Source organism: Oncorhynchus clarkii, chromosome 6 (genome assembly GCF_045791955.1).
Source record: "Oncorhynchus clarkii lewisi isolate Uvic-CL-2024 chromosome 6, UVic_Ocla_1.0, whole genome shotgun sequence".
Taxonomy (NCBI): Eukaryota; Metazoa; Chordata; class Actinopteri; order Salmoniformes; family Salmonidae; genus Oncorhynchus; species Oncorhynchus clarkii.
This window is the reverse complement of record NC_092152.1, coordinates 19,659,371-19,677,083: the sequence shown is the minus strand read 5'-3', so window position 1 is coordinate 19,677,083 and position 17,713 is coordinate 19,659,371. Positions and strand designations below refer to the sequence as shown.

At 44.5% G+C, this 17,713-nt stretch overlaps 1 protein-coding gene across 2 annotated transcripts in view; it reads right to left on the bottom strand.

The window, feature by feature from the left end:
• The window catches only part of LOC139410727 (cell surface hyaluronidase-like), a 43,975-nt gene extending 26,262 nt beyond the window's left edge, over positions 1-17,713 (bottom strand). The window contains exons 1-6 of one of the 2 annotated variants that reach the window (XM_071156167.1): positions 17,512-17,713; positions 11,432-11,768; positions 11,054-11,194; positions 10,293-10,860; positions 987-1,156; positions 53-241 (exon numbers count right to left, since the gene is read on the bottom strand). In XM_071156167.1, the coding sequence (XP_071012268.1) occupies positions 53-241; positions 987-1,156; positions 10,293-10,860; positions 11,054-11,194; positions 11,432-11,756 (1,393 nt within the window). In that variant the 5' untranslated portion in view covers positions 11,757-11,768; positions 17,512-17,713. The remainder of the gene's footprint in view (positions 1-52; positions 242-986; positions 1,157-10,292; positions 10,861-11,053; positions 11,195-11,431; positions 11,769-17,511) is intronic. The other variant, XM_071156168.1, reaches the window with a different exon arrangement.

Genomic DNA, 17,713 nt, shown 5'->3' with positions numbered 1-17,713 from the left:
AATTAAAGTAAGCCCCCATAAATGTACAAACACTACCTTCGTTTTCACTCACCTTGAACTCTGACCTGTCTGCTGGTGCAGAGGGGGCAGGGAAGGAGTGTGAACTCCTCTGCCTGATGCATGGAATAGTCAGTACTGGCAACCACAACATGGTTCCCGGGTTGCCAGGTGTGTACATCATCCTGAAGGTTGAGGACTACCTGGTCCACAGCATCCACCTGGAACCCAGATATGGGAAAACCTAGAAGAGCACAGATAAGATCTGTTGGATTAGCAGTTTTCTACCTGCATACCAAATAACTAATGGCGAATACAGGATCTAGAGTCACAAAAAATGTAGCTAAAACTAAGGATGTGTGTGGTTTAATGAGATAACAAACCTGAACCATACCATACACCCAACATTCAAGCTAAAAGTTGGACGAAAACAATAACAAACCTCCATAGTGTATCTTGAACTGACTCTGTGGACCATTGAAGTGTGAGAGTAAGACTGTATGAGAACAAACATTCCAGCTTACTGGACATACCAGTGCCAAACCCAAACCCCCTCCGGGGAGCTGCTGTTTGCCCTGGTGACAGGAGGACCCTGCCCGCACACGCTCAGGAATGTTCAGTCCAGCTGATTGATCTAGCCTGTAAACACTAACCACTTGAACCCCCCACACATACACCATCCAGGAAAAGCTGCAAGATCAGAGAATCTGAGTGTAAGCTTTGCTTTTAAGTGGCATTCCTGACTATGTGAAGAGCCTGATATGACCTGTTCAATAAGCAGACAATCAATGACATACACAAGTAAACAAGCTCTCCTTAAGCAATATTTGTGATATTGGGTTACCAATGTGGTAACACCTTTCTTAAAGCCTGTAGGTATAATGGACTAATGCGTTTATGGAAATGTTAAAAGATAAGTAATGTAACAAGTTATAAACCATTCTAGCTGCAGGGTTTAAGTAAAGCCAAACTGGTTATAAATCACCCACCGTTCCTCCATTCGCTGTACGCGGTGACAGAGAAGCCGACCCCGTCCACAGTGCTGAAGTTCTTCCGGGCCAGCGCCTTTCCTCCCGTGTCATGGTTCTCATGTTCCCGCACGTCCTCGGAACACGAGCCGTTCCCTCCACCAATTACAGATACCAGTGCCCAGGCCTGCCTGTGGACAGAGACACAGAGTTTGAGCTTTAGAAGTTAAGAAATCGAGGTAAACACTTAAAGCATCCAGGCAGATATGCTCTATCACTTGTTATAAGCCGGTATGAGCCTTTTTATGGTTTTATAACAAGGCTTGTTGTTATGTTATTTGTCTCTACACTCTTACAAAAAAATGTGCTATCTAGAACCTAAAAGGGTTATTCAGCTGTCCCCAAAAGGGTTCTTCAGCTGTCCCCTTCAGCTGTCCCCGTACCCTTTGAAGAACTCTTTTTGGTTCCAGGTTGAACCCTTTACACAAAGGGTTTTACCTGGAACCAAAAAGGGTTCTCCCAAAGTCCCAGTCGGTATTCACATAATAATATTTCCCCTCGACCATGCCCACAAATTGAGGAAAACAAACATGATTTCCTATTGTAAAAGAGGCAACTTCATAGTCAATCTGTTGTTATAAAGAAATAACAAAACATGCCAAAAAGCTGCTGTGTTGTTCAACATAAATGCAACCAGGTTAAAAATACCAACCTACAGATTGCAACATCCCACGTAGGGAAATAGAGCCTGTGAGAAGAGCACTGTGGCTTCAGGCTATTGGGCATGGGAGATGTGAGAGACTGGGAGACGTTGGAGAGTGAGAGACTGGGAGAGTGAGAGACTGGGAGAGTGGGAGAATGGGAGACAGGGAGATGTGGGAGATCTGGGAGAGTGAGAGACAGGGAGATGTGGGAGATCTGGGAGACTGGGAGAGTGGGAGACGGGGAGAGTGGGAGAATGGGAGATCTGGGAGACTGGGAGATGTGGGAGAGTGGGAGACGGGGAGAGTGGGAGAATGGGAGACAGGGAGATGTAGGAGATCTGGGAGAGTGGGAGAGTGGGAGAATGGGAGGACTGGGAGATGTGGGAGACTGGGAGAGTGGGAGACTAGGAGAGTGGGAGATCTGGGAGACTGGGAGATGTGGGGACCCGGTGTGTGGAAAACATCACAGGTAAGACATTTAACTTGTTTAGTATAGTCCCTTTGTAACTCCACTCACTACTTGTAGATGTATAGTCCTTTTTTGTGTTGTTGGTCTTGGCTAGCTCGCTAGTACTCCCTCACGTGGCTGCTAGCACCATCATAAAAAGGGGGATGAGAGAAGCCCTACAATATTAGGTTTTTCTATGTAGTGAGAACACTATGGAGCAGGCAATGTTGAAAAGTAATATTTACACATGTTGTACTTTTCTTAAATGTAGTTTTGAAATTGACTAAAACAAACAGATATGACAAGAACATTTAGTTTGAAAAAGGTCACGTTTTTGCTGTGAGTCAATGGAGTAACCTAGGTAACCACAGGTTATTTACCCCACAGGCAGGCAGGGCCGCAACGTTCTATCTAATACCGACTGGGACTATGGGGAGAGCCGAAGAACCCTTTTGGAACCCTCTTTTCTAAGAGTGTATGCATAACATATTTAACTGCACATTATTGTAGTCATGTAGTCCTGTAGTGACCACTGTAAAGAAAGCATTGGGAGTATCAACAGGACAACATTCTCATGTATGATTTAGCAGCTGTGTGACTGCTGTGTGACCAAACTGACATGAATAGTGTGTGTGTGTGTGTGTGTGTGTGTGTGTGTGTGTGTGTGTGTGTGTGTGTGTGTGTGTGTGTGTGTGTGTGTGTGTGTGTGTGTGTGTGTGTGTGTGTGTGTGTGTGTGTGTGTGGTCATCACATTCACCTCAATCATATAGACTGAGAATTGGCATCAGAAAAATGAAGGAAGTATTCGAGCGAGATTGCGGTGGATATCTCAGTCCAGCACACCACAATACCCACTAGGCAAAACACAATATGCCTCTGAAGTGGAGATAAGTCTAGTAATCCCCTGGTTCAAGGCTTGGGTGTGGAGCAGGGGTCATGCAACTCTGGACCAGTGAAGGGTGTAGAGTGAAATGTCAGCATCAACACAACGTCAAAACAAAGTCAAAATAACTACAAAACAATGTCATCACCTTTCATAAAGCATTTTGTTTGGTTACTCCTTAAAGAGTCTATTGACATGCATCAATCTAAGCAACATATTTAAACAATCCCCATAAAATGCTGTCAGTTTAAGTTAGAGATATGTTTTTTTTGTATGGGCTGCATCCGCCTATGTCGGCCTTACACATCTGCGGTGAAAGATGGCCGATCTACAGCGGTGTTAGTCAGACAATGAGACATCCCGAAAACCGGACTTCTCACAAAACCATCTGTAACGCCCGGATATGACCCCTCTATGGAAAGATGAGACTCTCATGAACACGATGGTGTTCTCTGTTTTGCTTATCTTCCCACAAGTGTCACGGGACTCGTCTGAAAGTAACCCGAACAAATTAATGGAAGTATTGAGATAGACAGACTTCTTAAATCTCCTAGATACTGTATAGGACAGACTTCTTAAATCTCCTAGATACTGTATAGGACAGACTTCTTACATCTCCTAGATACTGTATAGGACAGACTTCTTAAATCTCCTGGATACTGTATAGGACAGACTTCTTATATCTCCTAGATACTGTATAGGACAGACTTCTTAAATCTCCTGGATACTGTATAGGACAGACTTCTTATATCTCCTAGATACTGTATAGGACAGACTTAAATCTCCTAGATACTGTATAGGACAGACTTCTTATATCTCCTAGATACTGTATAGGACAGACTTCTTAAATATCATAGATACTGTATAGGACAGACTTCTTAAATCTCCTAGATACTGTATAGGACAGACTTCTTACATCTCCTAGATACTGTATAGGACAGACTTCTTAAATCTCCTAGATACTGTATAGGACAGACTTAAATCTCCTAGATACTGTATAGGACAGACTTCTTAAATCTCCTAGATACTGTATAGGACAGACACTTCAAAGCCTTGTTCTTTCTGATTTCTCTTTGACTGTCTTTTTTGCCATTTATGAACGTGTTATTCAATGTGTTTCTATGGGCTATAGTAGTAAAGGCCAAATTCTATAATTTATCAAATAATTGTTGTAAATTTTTAATTCATAAAGGGGTCCTATAATTCCAACTCAAATAGTTAAATGATCCATGGTATGACCATCTTAAAACAATTCCATATGTCAGCTTAGTAAAAAAAAAACAATGGCTTAGACTTTTAAACATCAAATAAGCTTTATGCCCCGTCATCAGGAATTCTCTCATCACAATCACACAGTCATTATTTTCAACCATCATGTACCCTTTTCAGGCGTGGTAACATTTTTAAAACCTTTCCCCTTGTGTTACCTTTTTAAAAGCTTTCCCCTGTACTTCTTTAGGCTTCACATCTGACAGGGCACTCCATACGATGACGTCTGGAAGTAGGCCCGACTGTCAGCTCTCTGTTGAGGTTGGTCCTAACGACACAATCATGGGCCAATATGCCATTCAGCAGATCAAAGAGCCTCTCTACCATTTACCCACTGAAATACAAACAGGAACCATCTGTGAAATCACCCTGTCCTCCCAGCAGCTATTTCACTCAATGTGTGTGTGTGTGTGTGTGCGCAACTTCTGGTGTGCGTTTACTGTGAACACTGAGGCTGTATCTGCTTTAAGTTACAGTTATAACAGTGCTCAAGTAGGCTACTGTGGCTATGTGCTCGTAATGTAGGCCTAACAGAGTGGCCTACCACCAATAACAATGGAGAAAATGCATCCCATAACATTTTAGCATGGAAATAGCTATCATTCAGCCTACAGTAGCAGCCACTGTGTTGTGTTCAAAGTAGGCCCACATTCCATTTGACTTTTGGAAAAAAATATGCAGGGCTTGACACTGTCCTGTTAATCCACTTGTCCTTCAGACAAGGAGGTGATTGAAAATGTGTTGATTGATGCAAGAAACCACTTTACAAAATAAAGTTAATTCATATTCCCATACCATTATTACAGAGAATCAGACAAATTATGCTACCCTCTGCCTATTGGCTACTTAGATTATTCAAGCTTGTCTCAAAATACACTGCTCAAAAAAATAAAGGGAACACTTAAACAACACAATGTAACTCCAAGTCAATCACACTTCTGTGAAATCAAACTGTCCACTTAGGAAGCAACACTGATTGACAATAAATGTCACATGCTGTTGTGCAAATGGAATAGACAACAGGTGGAAATTATAGGCATTTAGCTTCTGCAGGTGGGGACCACAGACCACTTCTCAGTTCCTATGCTTCCTGGCTGATGTTTTGGTCACTTTTGAATGCCGGCGGTGCTTTCACTCTAGTGGTAGCATGAGACGGAGTCTACAACCCACACAAGTGGCTCAGGTAGTGCAGCTCATCCAGGATGGCACATCAATGCGAGATGTGGCAAGAAGGTTTGCTGTGTCTGTCACCGGTCCAGAGCATGGAGGCGCTACCAGGAGACAGGCCAGTACATCAGGAGATGTGGAGGAGGCCGTAGGAGGGCAACAACCCAGCAGCAGGACCTCTACCTCCGCCTTTGTGCAAGGAGGAGCACTGCCAGAGCCCTGCAAAATGACCTCCAGCAGGCCACAAATGTGCATGTGTCTGCTCAAACGGTCAGAAACAGACTCCATGAGGGTGGTATGAGGGTCCGACGTCCACAGGTGGGGGTTGTGCTTACAGCCCAACACCGTGCAGGACGTTTGGCATTTGCCAGAGAACACCAAGATTGGCAAATTCGCCACTGGCGCCCTGTGCTCTTCACAGATGAAAGCAGGTTCACACTGAGCACATGTGACAGATATGACAGTCTGGAGACGCCGTAGAGAATGTTCTGCTGCCTGCAACATCCTCCAGCATGACCGGTTTGGCGGTGGGTCAGTCATGGTGTGGGGTGGTATTTCTTTGGGGGGCCGCACAGCCCTCCATGTGCTCGCCAGAGGTAGCCTGACTGCCATTAGGTACCGAGATGAGATCCTCAGACCCCTTGTGAGACCATATGCTGGTGCGGTTGGCCCTGGGTTCCTCCTAATGCAAGACAATGCTAGACCTCATGTGGCTGGAGTGTGTCAGCAGTTCCTGCAAGAGGAAGGCATTGATGCTATGGACTGGCCCCCCCGTACCCCAGACCTGAATCCAATTGAGCACATCTGGGACATCATGTCTCGCTCCATTCACCAACGCCACGTTGCACCACAGACTGTCCAGGAGTTGGCGGATGCTTTAGTCCAGGTCTGGGAGGAGATCCCTCAGGAGATCATCCGCCACCTCATCAGGAGCATGCCCAGGCGTTGTAGGGAGGTCATATAGGCACGTGGAGGCCACACACACTACTGAGCCTCATTTTGACTTGTTTTAAGGACATTACATCAAAGTTGGATCAGCCTGTAGTGTGGTTTTCCACTTTGATTTTGAGTGTGACTCCAAATCCAGACCTCCATGGGTTGATAAATTTGATTTCCATTGATCATTTTTGTGTGATTTTGTTGTCAGCACATTCAACTATGTAAAGAAAAAAGTATTTAATAAGAATATTTCATTCATTCAGATCTAGGATGTGTTATTTTAGTGTTCCCTTTATTTTTTTGAGCAGTGTACAACACTGCCCCTTTAAGACAGAAACAATTTTGATTTAGCTGACTTGCTTTTCAAAAATGTCTAGAAATGCACACGTTTTGTGCTCTTGAGGGAAGCAACCATTCCCCCATTGCTGACTAGAAATGAGCTATAACTGGGCTAATAACTCACTAACTAGCAAAGAATATGAACAAATGTGTACGTATGGCTATAAGCAGCTCTCGCTTTGATCTTAAAACAAGCGCATCTAGACACGACCTCTCATGCTGTAAACATAGTCCAGTTTGGCACAGATCCATATATGACAATGGACTATTTGCATATAGGGACACTGCAGCTGGTTATTGGTTATGCCACACCGGTCTGTAGAATAAGGGCTGAGGTGCCTGTCATTGCAAAATAATCCTATTCCGGTGTGTTCTGCCTACAACAAAATATCATGTATAGTTCATTTTGCATAATAAGTTTTGCATAGTTGATTTTGTTTCGGTTTGTTGCACTGAAAGTGGTTAATATTTGCCAATTCCCATAGTAGAGGGAAACATTGATAATGTTAACTAAAGGGAAAAACTAGAGAGTTGAGTGAAGTTCAATCTCGTGCTTCTCTGCGCGAGCTAATATTTCTTCTGCACAGAAGTCCCAGGAGAGCTGCGCAGCCGCGCACGCGCACAGCTTAGAGGGAACATTAGTCATTACCCTCACTGTATGGAATGGGTGTGTTTGATCATGGTGTGTGAGTTTGTGTGTGTGTATGTGTGTGTGTGTGTGTGTGTGCTTGAAATTAATGATTGTTGCCATTTGTTTCAGGGGTTCCCCTGCAGGACTCTGGGGGAATGGTGGAGATAGGAATGCCCATAGGCACAGTATGTGTGTGTGTGTGTGTGTGTGTGTGTGTGTGTGTGTGTGTGTGTGTGTGTGTGTGTGTGTGTGTGTGTGTGTGTGTGTGTGTGTGTGTGTGTGTGTGTGTGTGTGTGTGTGTGTGTGTGTGTGTGTATGGGAGTGCCTACATCGAACACATTTCCTGTGTGTAAAAAAACATTTCCTTTGTGCAGTTCCTGGTGTTCTCCAGCTGTCTGTCCACTCCTGCCCAGACAGATTACATCCAGTGTTGTGTTCAATAAGCAGCAAAAGGCGCAAAACTGAAACAAATAGGTACTACCTGGACTTGTCCTTTAAGAAACACATTTTGGGCCTCCCGGGTGGCGCAGTGGTTAAGGGCGCTGTACTGCAGCGCCAGCTGTGCCATCAGAGTCCCTGGGTTCGCGCCCAGGCTCGAGGTCGCCAGGTGCACGGTGTAGCCTCCGACACATTGGTGCGGCTGGCTTCCGGGTTGGATACGCGCTGTGTTAAGAAGCAGTACGGCTGGTTGGGTTGTGTATCGGAGGACGCATGACATTCAGCCTTCGTCTCTCCTGAGCCCGTACGGGAGTTGTAGCAATGAGACAAGATAGTAGCTACTACAACAATTGGATACCACGAAATTGGGGAGAAAAAGGGGTAAAATAAAAAAAGAAACACATTTTGTTTTCCGTAGCAAATTATTATTCTTTTTCCATTGGGTGCCGTAATGAACACGACCCAGATGACCTCGTGCCCAGTACTTTCAATCATGTCTCCCTCAGTCACATTAAGACAGTATGACTGTAACTGACACAAGTCTTAAATACCCTGGACCCTGCTAGCTAGCTCACACAGACAGACACACACATACTAGACACAGACAAACACAGAAACACACACATACTACGCACAAACAAAATCAGTGTGTAATCAGCGTGGCCTAGGTAGCTGGACTGAATTGTGATCCATTTAGGAAAGTGTCACGCTATGGGTTTGATTGGATTTGGGGCTGGGGACCGCATCGTTGCCTTGGCGACAACTCCACATATGAAATGTGACACTGTGGATTGGTGTGGTTTGGGTTTGAGACCAGAAAGCTGCCAAGGCCAGGAGTGCCCAACAAATAACAAAAAATCTAAACTTTCCATTCCATTGGGCTAAGTTGTGTGTGTGTGTGTGTGTGTGTGTGTGTGTGTGTGTGTAAATAAGGCTTCATGAGCTCTATGTCTAAAATTGTGAGATGCTCAAACTAGAGTATTGGAATGGTTTTACAGCAGAGCACCAAAAAAGAACATATGGTGTATTATCAATTGTACTGTATACTGTCACACCCTGATCTGTTTCACCTGTATTTGTGATTGTCTGCACCCCCCTCCAGGTGTCGCCCATCTTCCCCATTATCCCCTGTGTATTTATACCTGTGTTCTCTGTTTGTCTGTTGCCAGTTAATTTTGTTTCGTCAAGCCTACCAGCGTTTTTCCCTCTGCTCCTGTCTCTCGATTGTTCCTGTTTCATAGTTTTCCCGGTGTTTCTGCCTGCCCTGACCCTGACCCTGCCTGCCGTCCTATACCTTTGCCCCACCTATCTGGATTACTGACCTCTGCCTGCCCTTGACCTGCCTGTTCGATTAATAGACTGTTGTTACTTCGATGTTGTCTGCATCTGGGTCTTACCTGAAACGTGATAGTATACAAGTCACTGGCATTGCTAAAGATCTGTATTCAAATGGACATGATATTCGTCCCTCTGTGTTCAGGGGACAGTGTGTTTTCGACCTGTTCGGGAACTCTGTGCAAAGGCAAAAAGTACAGAGTCAGCTCATTTTGCACAAATCCTGGAAGCAAGCCTGCTTATCCCTCAAGCCATGCACTTTCTGCCGGAATATGGTCTTCGGAAAAACAGGAAGAAACGCCTCTGAATGTTTCACTGGAATCGTGTTGACAGTATTTGCAGGGAGGAGATGAGATTCTGCTGGCATGACATGAAAGATTAGGCTTGATCTTGAAGGACGTAGTAAGACAAACCCTCTCAATCACTCCCATGAGATGGGTAGTATAAACCGTTACACACCGCTCCAGTGACACAGCTTCAGATTAGGGATGCACGATATACCGATGTTGGCATTTTTAGCTAATATCGGCCGATTCCGATATGTTCACGATATATCGATGTCTAGTTTAACGCCGTGGTGCAAAACCAATGTCAAAGCTGACGTGCATGCCTATATAACGAAGGTACATGACGTGCATACCTATATAACGAAGGTACATGACGTGCATACCTATATAACGTAGGTAGATGACGTGCATACCTATATAACGAAGGTACATGACGTGCATACCTATATAACGAAGGTACATGACGCAATGACGCCACACAACATTTTGCACTATATGTTCAACACAGCATTCCTAACCTAGCCCACAATGTCTGCCAGTCAACAAGTCAAACTTTCAGCGCGACAACTCAAAGGTAAAATCCATTAAAGCCAAGATAATGGAATTCATTGCCCTTGATAATTAACCGTTTTCTGTCGTGGGTGATGTTGGCTTTCGCCGAAAGGTCGATCACCGGTTAACACTACTAAGTGCGCTACTTTTCCAATGGGACTCACAATCACGGCCGGATGTGATACAGCCTGGATTCGAACCAGGGAGTGTACTGACGCCTCTTGCACTGAGATACAGTGCCTTAGAACTCTGTGTCCATGTGTGTGACTCCATCTCTAGTCATTATCTGTCTATTAATTTGGTAATATTCATATTATATTTAACTGTATTTTTACCTGTATTTGAGGTCATGGACGTAGGTACTACCCAGCAGGCTCTGGATGGTTCTCTTGGTCTCGTCCAGCAGGTTCTTGGTGGCAGAGTCTCCCACGGCCAGCGTGACGATGCGCCCCGCAGGCAGCGACTGGAGAAGATGCATAAGCCGCCGGCTGTCGTTCCGTGAGTCATATGTGTCGTAGCGCTCGGTGAACAGAACAGCGGCCGTGTCCTGGTCCACCACACGCAAGTTGATGCCACGGCTAAAGTTGCGCTGAAAGGCATAGCCCCCCGTGGCTAGGCCTGAGGACGGGATGCTGCGGGTCAGGAGGGTCCACGACAGCCTCTCTGTCCCGTGAAGCTCCAGGGTTGCACCTCCACGCACCCCAATGAACTTCCGGCCCAGTTCCGGTACTTCTGCTACGGCCTTCTCGTCTGAACGGCCCAGGAGGGTGATGGTGGCCCGCGAGCGATAGCGGCATTTGGGGGCACCGATGTGCAGCGAACCCCCGTCTTCAATCAGCACATTACGCGTTCTGAGAGTGATGTTTTTGGAGCCCTCAGTATTGTCTGCAAAGACCACTCGGCCTGTGGGAAGACATATATAGGCTAAAACATAAAACAATCACTTCATCAGAGGCCATTTCTTTGTGATACTTTCTAGAGAAAGCCATATTATTCTCAACTTAATCTCGGAACCCAGTGCCAAATACTGCATGCTCTGTCTCTATTTACTTCTGGGGTGGAAATGTGTTCAGATCAGAGAGAGGACCTAACCTACCTCCTGATTGGATGGTTAGGGAGTAGAAGGTAGCAGAAGAGTCCAATCGAAACAGATCTCCCCCTCGGACGACCATGGCCTTCTCTGGGTTGTGACCTGGGTTCCAGCTGCTCAGGGAGGGGCTGTGGTCTGGACAGTTCTCTGTGCACACAAACAGGACCAATCAAAGACAACATCACATCACTGACACAGCACATAGATAGAGAAGCTCTGAGTCAGAGTAAAACAGGTAATAGAAAACTGATAGAAAACTATAGTAAAAAAACTATAGAAAACTATAGTCAATAACTTATGAGTATGGTGGAGCAATGGGCCTAAGTAACTTAGCCCGTATTAACAGCTCATAACATCCTTATACTCACACAAACACACACTCACCGTCCAACACGTCTCCACTGGTGAGGCTGAGGATGAGGATGAGCAAGAGGAAAAAGGCCCCCAGGGAGACACTAAAGCAGATGAAGGTGTTCTTCCTCAGAACCTGAGCACGCTCCCGGTGCTGGCCCTCCTCTGATAGGTTAAAGGTTGCCCGGCACTCAGGAGGCGGGCCAATGAGCTTCAGAGGGGGAGGGGGTGGGGCCTTGGCCGGAGGTGGGGAGCGGACAGGTATGACCCTGCCGGAGACGCATCCTGGCGACCGGAGGTTACCGTTGGGTGGGGCCACAAAGACGGGGACGCGACTGGGGCCATCACTCATCTGCATGGTATCTGTCTGCTACCGACAGAGAGAGAGAGAGAGAGCGAGAGCGAGAGAGAGAGAACGAGAAACTTTTTGGCTTTCTTTAATGAAACATTCTCATTTCATTAACCCCCCCCACGCCCCCTTAAAATAAAACACCAAAATATAACCTGTACTGCATACATATACCATACTCACCTTGCCCTCGACCCCACGATACAAAACAACACCACACATCACAATAACCAAAAACCACTTCTACAACCGTATATCCAAAACATCTTCCCCAGCTATACAGACAACCCCGCCAACACACCATATCTCCTGAAACATCTCCTCACTTTTTAACATTTTATAGATTTCAAATTCTACCCTAAGGCGTGCAGAGGGTCTGTTATCCCCCCACCTTTGACCCTGTTCCTCCTTGTTAGCCAAATAGCCAACTTTGCCTGAGCAAACAGAAAATTCAACAAAACACATTTAGCCTTCTCCTTATTTGAGTACCTCTACCCCATTATAAACATCCCAACAGTAAAAACCACTCCCAACCTCTCACACAGACATTCCAACAGAGACATTGTTGGCATTAACCTGGCACACACAGAAAACACATGAATCACAGTTTCTCTCATAACACAGAAAGGACACCCCTGCCCGGATTTCCACCCCTCCTCTCCAAGCAGTCGCAGGTCACCCAGCCTAAGTAAACCCGCTGCCATCTGTTGCCTCTGCAGGGTGGCTGACTGAACCGATCTCAAAGAGAGAGAGCTGCCAGACCCTCAGCACTGCAGCTGCCAGGCCCTCAGCACTGCAGAGTAAAAGTCTGAGAAACCTGCTGTACTCAGCCTCTCCAGCTTCATGAGGAATAGCTGCCGGTCCAACCCTAATCCGCCAGCTCTCCTCAGCAGAGCGCATGCTGGTTCCCTCCAGCCAACATCAATACGGTACAGCAGTCTCTGCACCGCCAACCAAGAATTCACAAAATGGGACAAACACCAAATTGAGACTCTGCATGAAGAATTCTGTAAAAATATATCCTCTGTGTCCAACATAAAACACCAAATAACGCATGAGGAGCAGAATTAGGCCGATACCCGCTAATTATCAAAATCCAGAAAAAAAGCTGTTAAATTCTACAACCACCTAAAAGGAAGCGATTCCCAAACCTTCCATAACAAAGCCATCACATACAGAGAGATTAACCTGGAGAAGAGCCCTCTAAGCAAGCTGGTCCTGCGGCTCGGTGAACAGAACAAACACAAACAGACCCCACAGAGCCCCAGGGCAGCAACACAATTAGACCTGTCACGTTCTGACCTTAGTACCTTTGTTTTGTCTTTGTTTTAGTATGGTCAGGGCGTGAGTTGGGGTGGGCAGTCTATGTTGGTTTCTGTGTTCGGCCTAGTATGGTTCTCAATCAGAGGCAGGTGTCGTTAGTTGTCTCTGATTGAGAATCATACTTAGGAAGCCTTTTTCCACCTGTTTTTCGTGGGTGTTTATTTTCTGTCTTTGTGTATGTCGCCAGACAGGACTGTTTCGGTTTTCGTTCGTTCACTTTATTGTTTTTGTATTTCAGTGTTCAGTTTGATTCATTAAATCATGAACACTTACTACGCTGCAAATTGGTCCTCCGATCCTTTTCGCTACTCCTCCTCAGAAGAGGAGGATGAGATCCGTTACAAGACCCAACCAAATCCTGAGAAAACAAAAAGATAATTACTTGACACATTGGAAAGGATTAACAAAAAAACAGAGCAAACTAGAATGCTATTTGGCCCTAAACAGAGAGTACACAGTGGCAGAATACCTTACCACTATGACTGACCCAAACTTAAGGAAAGCTTTGACTATGTACAGACTCAGTGAGCATAGCCTTGCTATTGAAAAAGGCAGCCATAGGCAGACCTGGCTCTCAAGAGAAGACAGGCTATGTGCACACTGACTGCAAAATGAGGTGGAAACTGAGCTGCACTTCCTAACCTCCTGTCAAATGTATGACCATATTAGAGACACATATTTCCCTCAGATTACACAGATCCACAAAGAATTCGAAAACAAACTCTTTGATGAACTCCCATATCTACTGGGTGAAATACCACATTGTGCCATCACAGCAGCAAGATGTGTGACCTGTTGCCACAAGAAAAGGGCAACCAGTTAAGAACAAACACCATTGTAAATACAACCCATATTTATATTGATTTATTTTCCCTTTTGTACTTTAACCATTTGCACAGCGTTACAACACTGTATATATACATAATACGACATTTGTAATGTCTTGATTATTTTGGAACTTCTGTGAGTGTAATGTTTACTGTTCATTTTTATTATTTCACTTTCGTATATTATCTTCTTCACTTGCTTTGGCAATGTTAACATATGTTTCCCATGCCAATAAAGCCCCTTGAATTGAATTGAATTGAATTGAGAGAGAGCGAGCGAGAGAGAGAGAGAGAGAGAGAAAGAGAGAGAGAAAGTGGATAAATAATGGGGTCTTAAACTCAGGGAAACAAGGCAATGAGCCAGCAGGCATTTACTGTTTACCCCAGGTAAACTGTGGGGGGTTTATCTGAAATTGACAATGAATCTGTCCATCCAGGACAATCCCCTGGGATTGTTTATTTAGAGGGAGTGACCTTGTCTGCCTTTGTCCAGAGTAATGAAGGAGATTTTCAATGGATTTCTACATTCTGAAGCCATGTTAAAATAGCAGACAGATGGCACCAATTAGAGTGCTAGAGGAAAATGCCCCCACACGCACAAACATACATACACACATACACACGCGCACAAACATACACACACACGCACACACACACACACACGCACGCACACACATAGAGGACATTACACTACTAAAAACGAGTCTGTGGCACTCCTCTCCAAAAGTCCCTTTTTGACACCCCTGACACAGCCAAGTCAGCACCAGTCCCATGCATGAGCATCCAACTGTTTTCTTTCAATGAGAGGAACATATTAACTCTACATGTTCAGTTCATTCGGAAAGTATTAAGACCCCTTGACTTTTCCACATTTTGTTAGATTTAAGCCTTATTCTAAACTGTATTAAATAAAAAACGTTCCTCATCAATCCACACAATACCCCATAATGACAAAGCGAAAACTGGTTTTAGAAATTTTAGCAAATGTATTTAAAATAAAAAACAGAAATACCTTATTTATATAAGTCTTCAGACCCTTTGCTATGAGACTCAAAACTGAGCTCAAGTACATCCTGTTTCCACTGATCATCCTTGAGATGTTTCTACAACTTGATTGGAGTCCACCTGTGGTAAATTCAATTGATTGGGCATGATTTGGAAAGGCACACACATGTCTATATAAGGTCCCACAGTTGACAGTGCATGTCAGAGCAAAAACCAAGCCATGTGGGTGAAGGAATTGTCCATAGAGCTCAGAAACAGGATTGTGTTGAGGCAGAAATCTGGGGAAGGGTGCCAAAACAGTTCTGCAACATTGAAGGTCCCCAAGAACACAGTGGCCTCCATCATTCTTAAATGGAAGAAGTTTAGAACCACAAAGACTCTTCCTAGAGCTGGCTGCCCTGCCAAACTGAGCAATCGGGGGAAAAGGGCCTTGGTCAGGGAGGAGACCAAGAACCCGATGTTCACTCTGACAGAGCTCCAAAGTTCCTATGTGTTGATGGGAGAACCTTCCAGTAGGATAACCATCTTTGCAGCACTCCACCAATCAGGCCTTTATGGTAGAGTGGCCAGACGGAAGCCACTCCTCAGTAAAAGGCACATGACTATCCCACTTGGAGTTTGCTAAAAGGCACCTAAAGACTCTCAGACCATGAGAAACAAGATTCTCTGGTCTGATGAAATAAAGATTTAACTCTTTGGCCTGAATACCAAGAGTCACATCTGGAGGAAACCTGAGGCCATCCCTATGGTGAAGCATGGTGGTGGCAGCATCATGCTGTGGCAATGTTTTTCAGCGGCAAGGACTGGGATACTAGTCAGGATCAAGGGAAAGATGAACAGAGCAAAGTACAGAGATCCTTGATGAAAACCTGCTCAGGACCTCAGACTGGGCGAAGGTTCACCTTCCAACAGGACAACAACCTTAAGCACACAGCCAAGACAATGCAAGAGAGGCTTCGGGACAAGTCTCTGAATGTCCTTGAGTGGCCCAGCCAGATCCTGGACTTGAACCTGATCGAACAGCTCTGGAGAGACCTGAAAACAGCTGTACAGCAAAGCTCCCCATCCAACCTGACAGAGCTTGAGAGGATATGCAGAGAAGAATGGGAGAAACTCCACAAATGCAGGTGTGTCAAGATTGTAGCGTCATACCCAAGAAGACTCAAGGCTGTAATCGCTGCCAAAGGTGCTTCAACAAAGTACTGAGTAAAGGGTCTAAATACTTATGTAAATGTGATATTTCCGTTTTTTATTTTGAATAAACTTGCAAAAATAAAAAAAATTAACAGTTTTTGCTTTGTCATTATTGGGTATTGTGTGTAGATTGATGAGGGGGGGGGGGACAATTTAATCAATTTTAGAATAAGGCTGTAATGTAAAACAAAATGTGGAAAAAGTCAAGGGGTCTGAATACTTTCCGAATGCGCCATATATATGCTTCATACAATCAATGCTTTCCTTTTATCAGAAATTCTTCCGACAGATCACCCTCTAAGTATGGCCACAGATGTGACCCACCCAACTCAGGTACAGAGGGAGTCGAGTGATAGTCTGAGGTCAGCACAGGTGGGCCTATCGCAACGTGTCACTGTTCTGCCCTTGTAACCATGCTGGTTTAGCTGAGGTGCACAGTTTGTGTTCTGAGCAGCACCAAGACTAGAGGAGCCCGCTTCTCTTTGTAATAATGACTCAGCCTTTCAGTCCTTAGATTGAAGCTGGTAAACCTCACAATTAAAGCTTGAGTCTGTGATAAAAATAAAAAATATAACAGGGCACGTGTTTTGGTATATAGCTGAGGGATGGGGTTAAGGAACTGTAACCCCTCTTACAGTTAATAGACATCCCTCTATATGCAAGGACTGACAGTCCATGACATGTAAGAGATTGTTTTAAACCTATTTTGTTGTTTGTAAACAATGAGTAATAAAACCTAATATTTTAGGTTGTTAATGACAGACATGCTAAGCTCATGAGGCATTTATAAATTATTCAAGAATCAATAGGTTTCAATTAAGAATTTAAATTACCATTGAACAGCGTCCCAAACCCCTGAATAAAGCTTTAACCACATCAGTTAATTAGCTAGCCTATTACAATGCATTAACACTGTACAACTTTGAGGTAAACAAATATCTGAAATGGAAAGTCCTACAAACTATCACTCATAGCACAGTACCACATATATTATTGCAACAATGTTTCAACCCTCGATCTTTATAAAGTCAAACTTGTAACCATTATTCTCATAACATAATCATACACCTCTACAACCAAGTATAGTGAAATACAGTGAAATAGTTTAGTAGCATGAAAGATGTAGGGATGGATTTTGGTCACATTTCTATATTAAACACTGCTTTACTGGCACACTGTGGGACTTTATATAGAACAACATGTAACTTTTCAACAACATGGGTTTGGGTACAACAACAAAAAAAAAGCAAGACAGCACCAAGCACCTCTTTTTACCATACAATAATCACATTATTTTGTTAAATCACACAGCAGCTAGGCTACACTATAGACCGTTTGCTAAATACTTATAGGAAATATTCTATCAATAGCCAGGGCTGATAGTGGTACCATCCGAACAATGTGAGGTCTCCTACCTTTCACGGGATTACTCTGTGCCTTCACTGGCCATTCGCTCTCTTCCAAACAGCAAGCGTTGTTACGATGCGTTGACTGACGGAAGTCATGGAACGAATACTTAGAAAAATCTACAGTTTGCGTTGTGTGTTCTTTTTATACTTTTACATTGTGTTTTCTTTCGGGGCTGTAGACTGCCAGCCCCCGTCCCAGGCGCGGTTT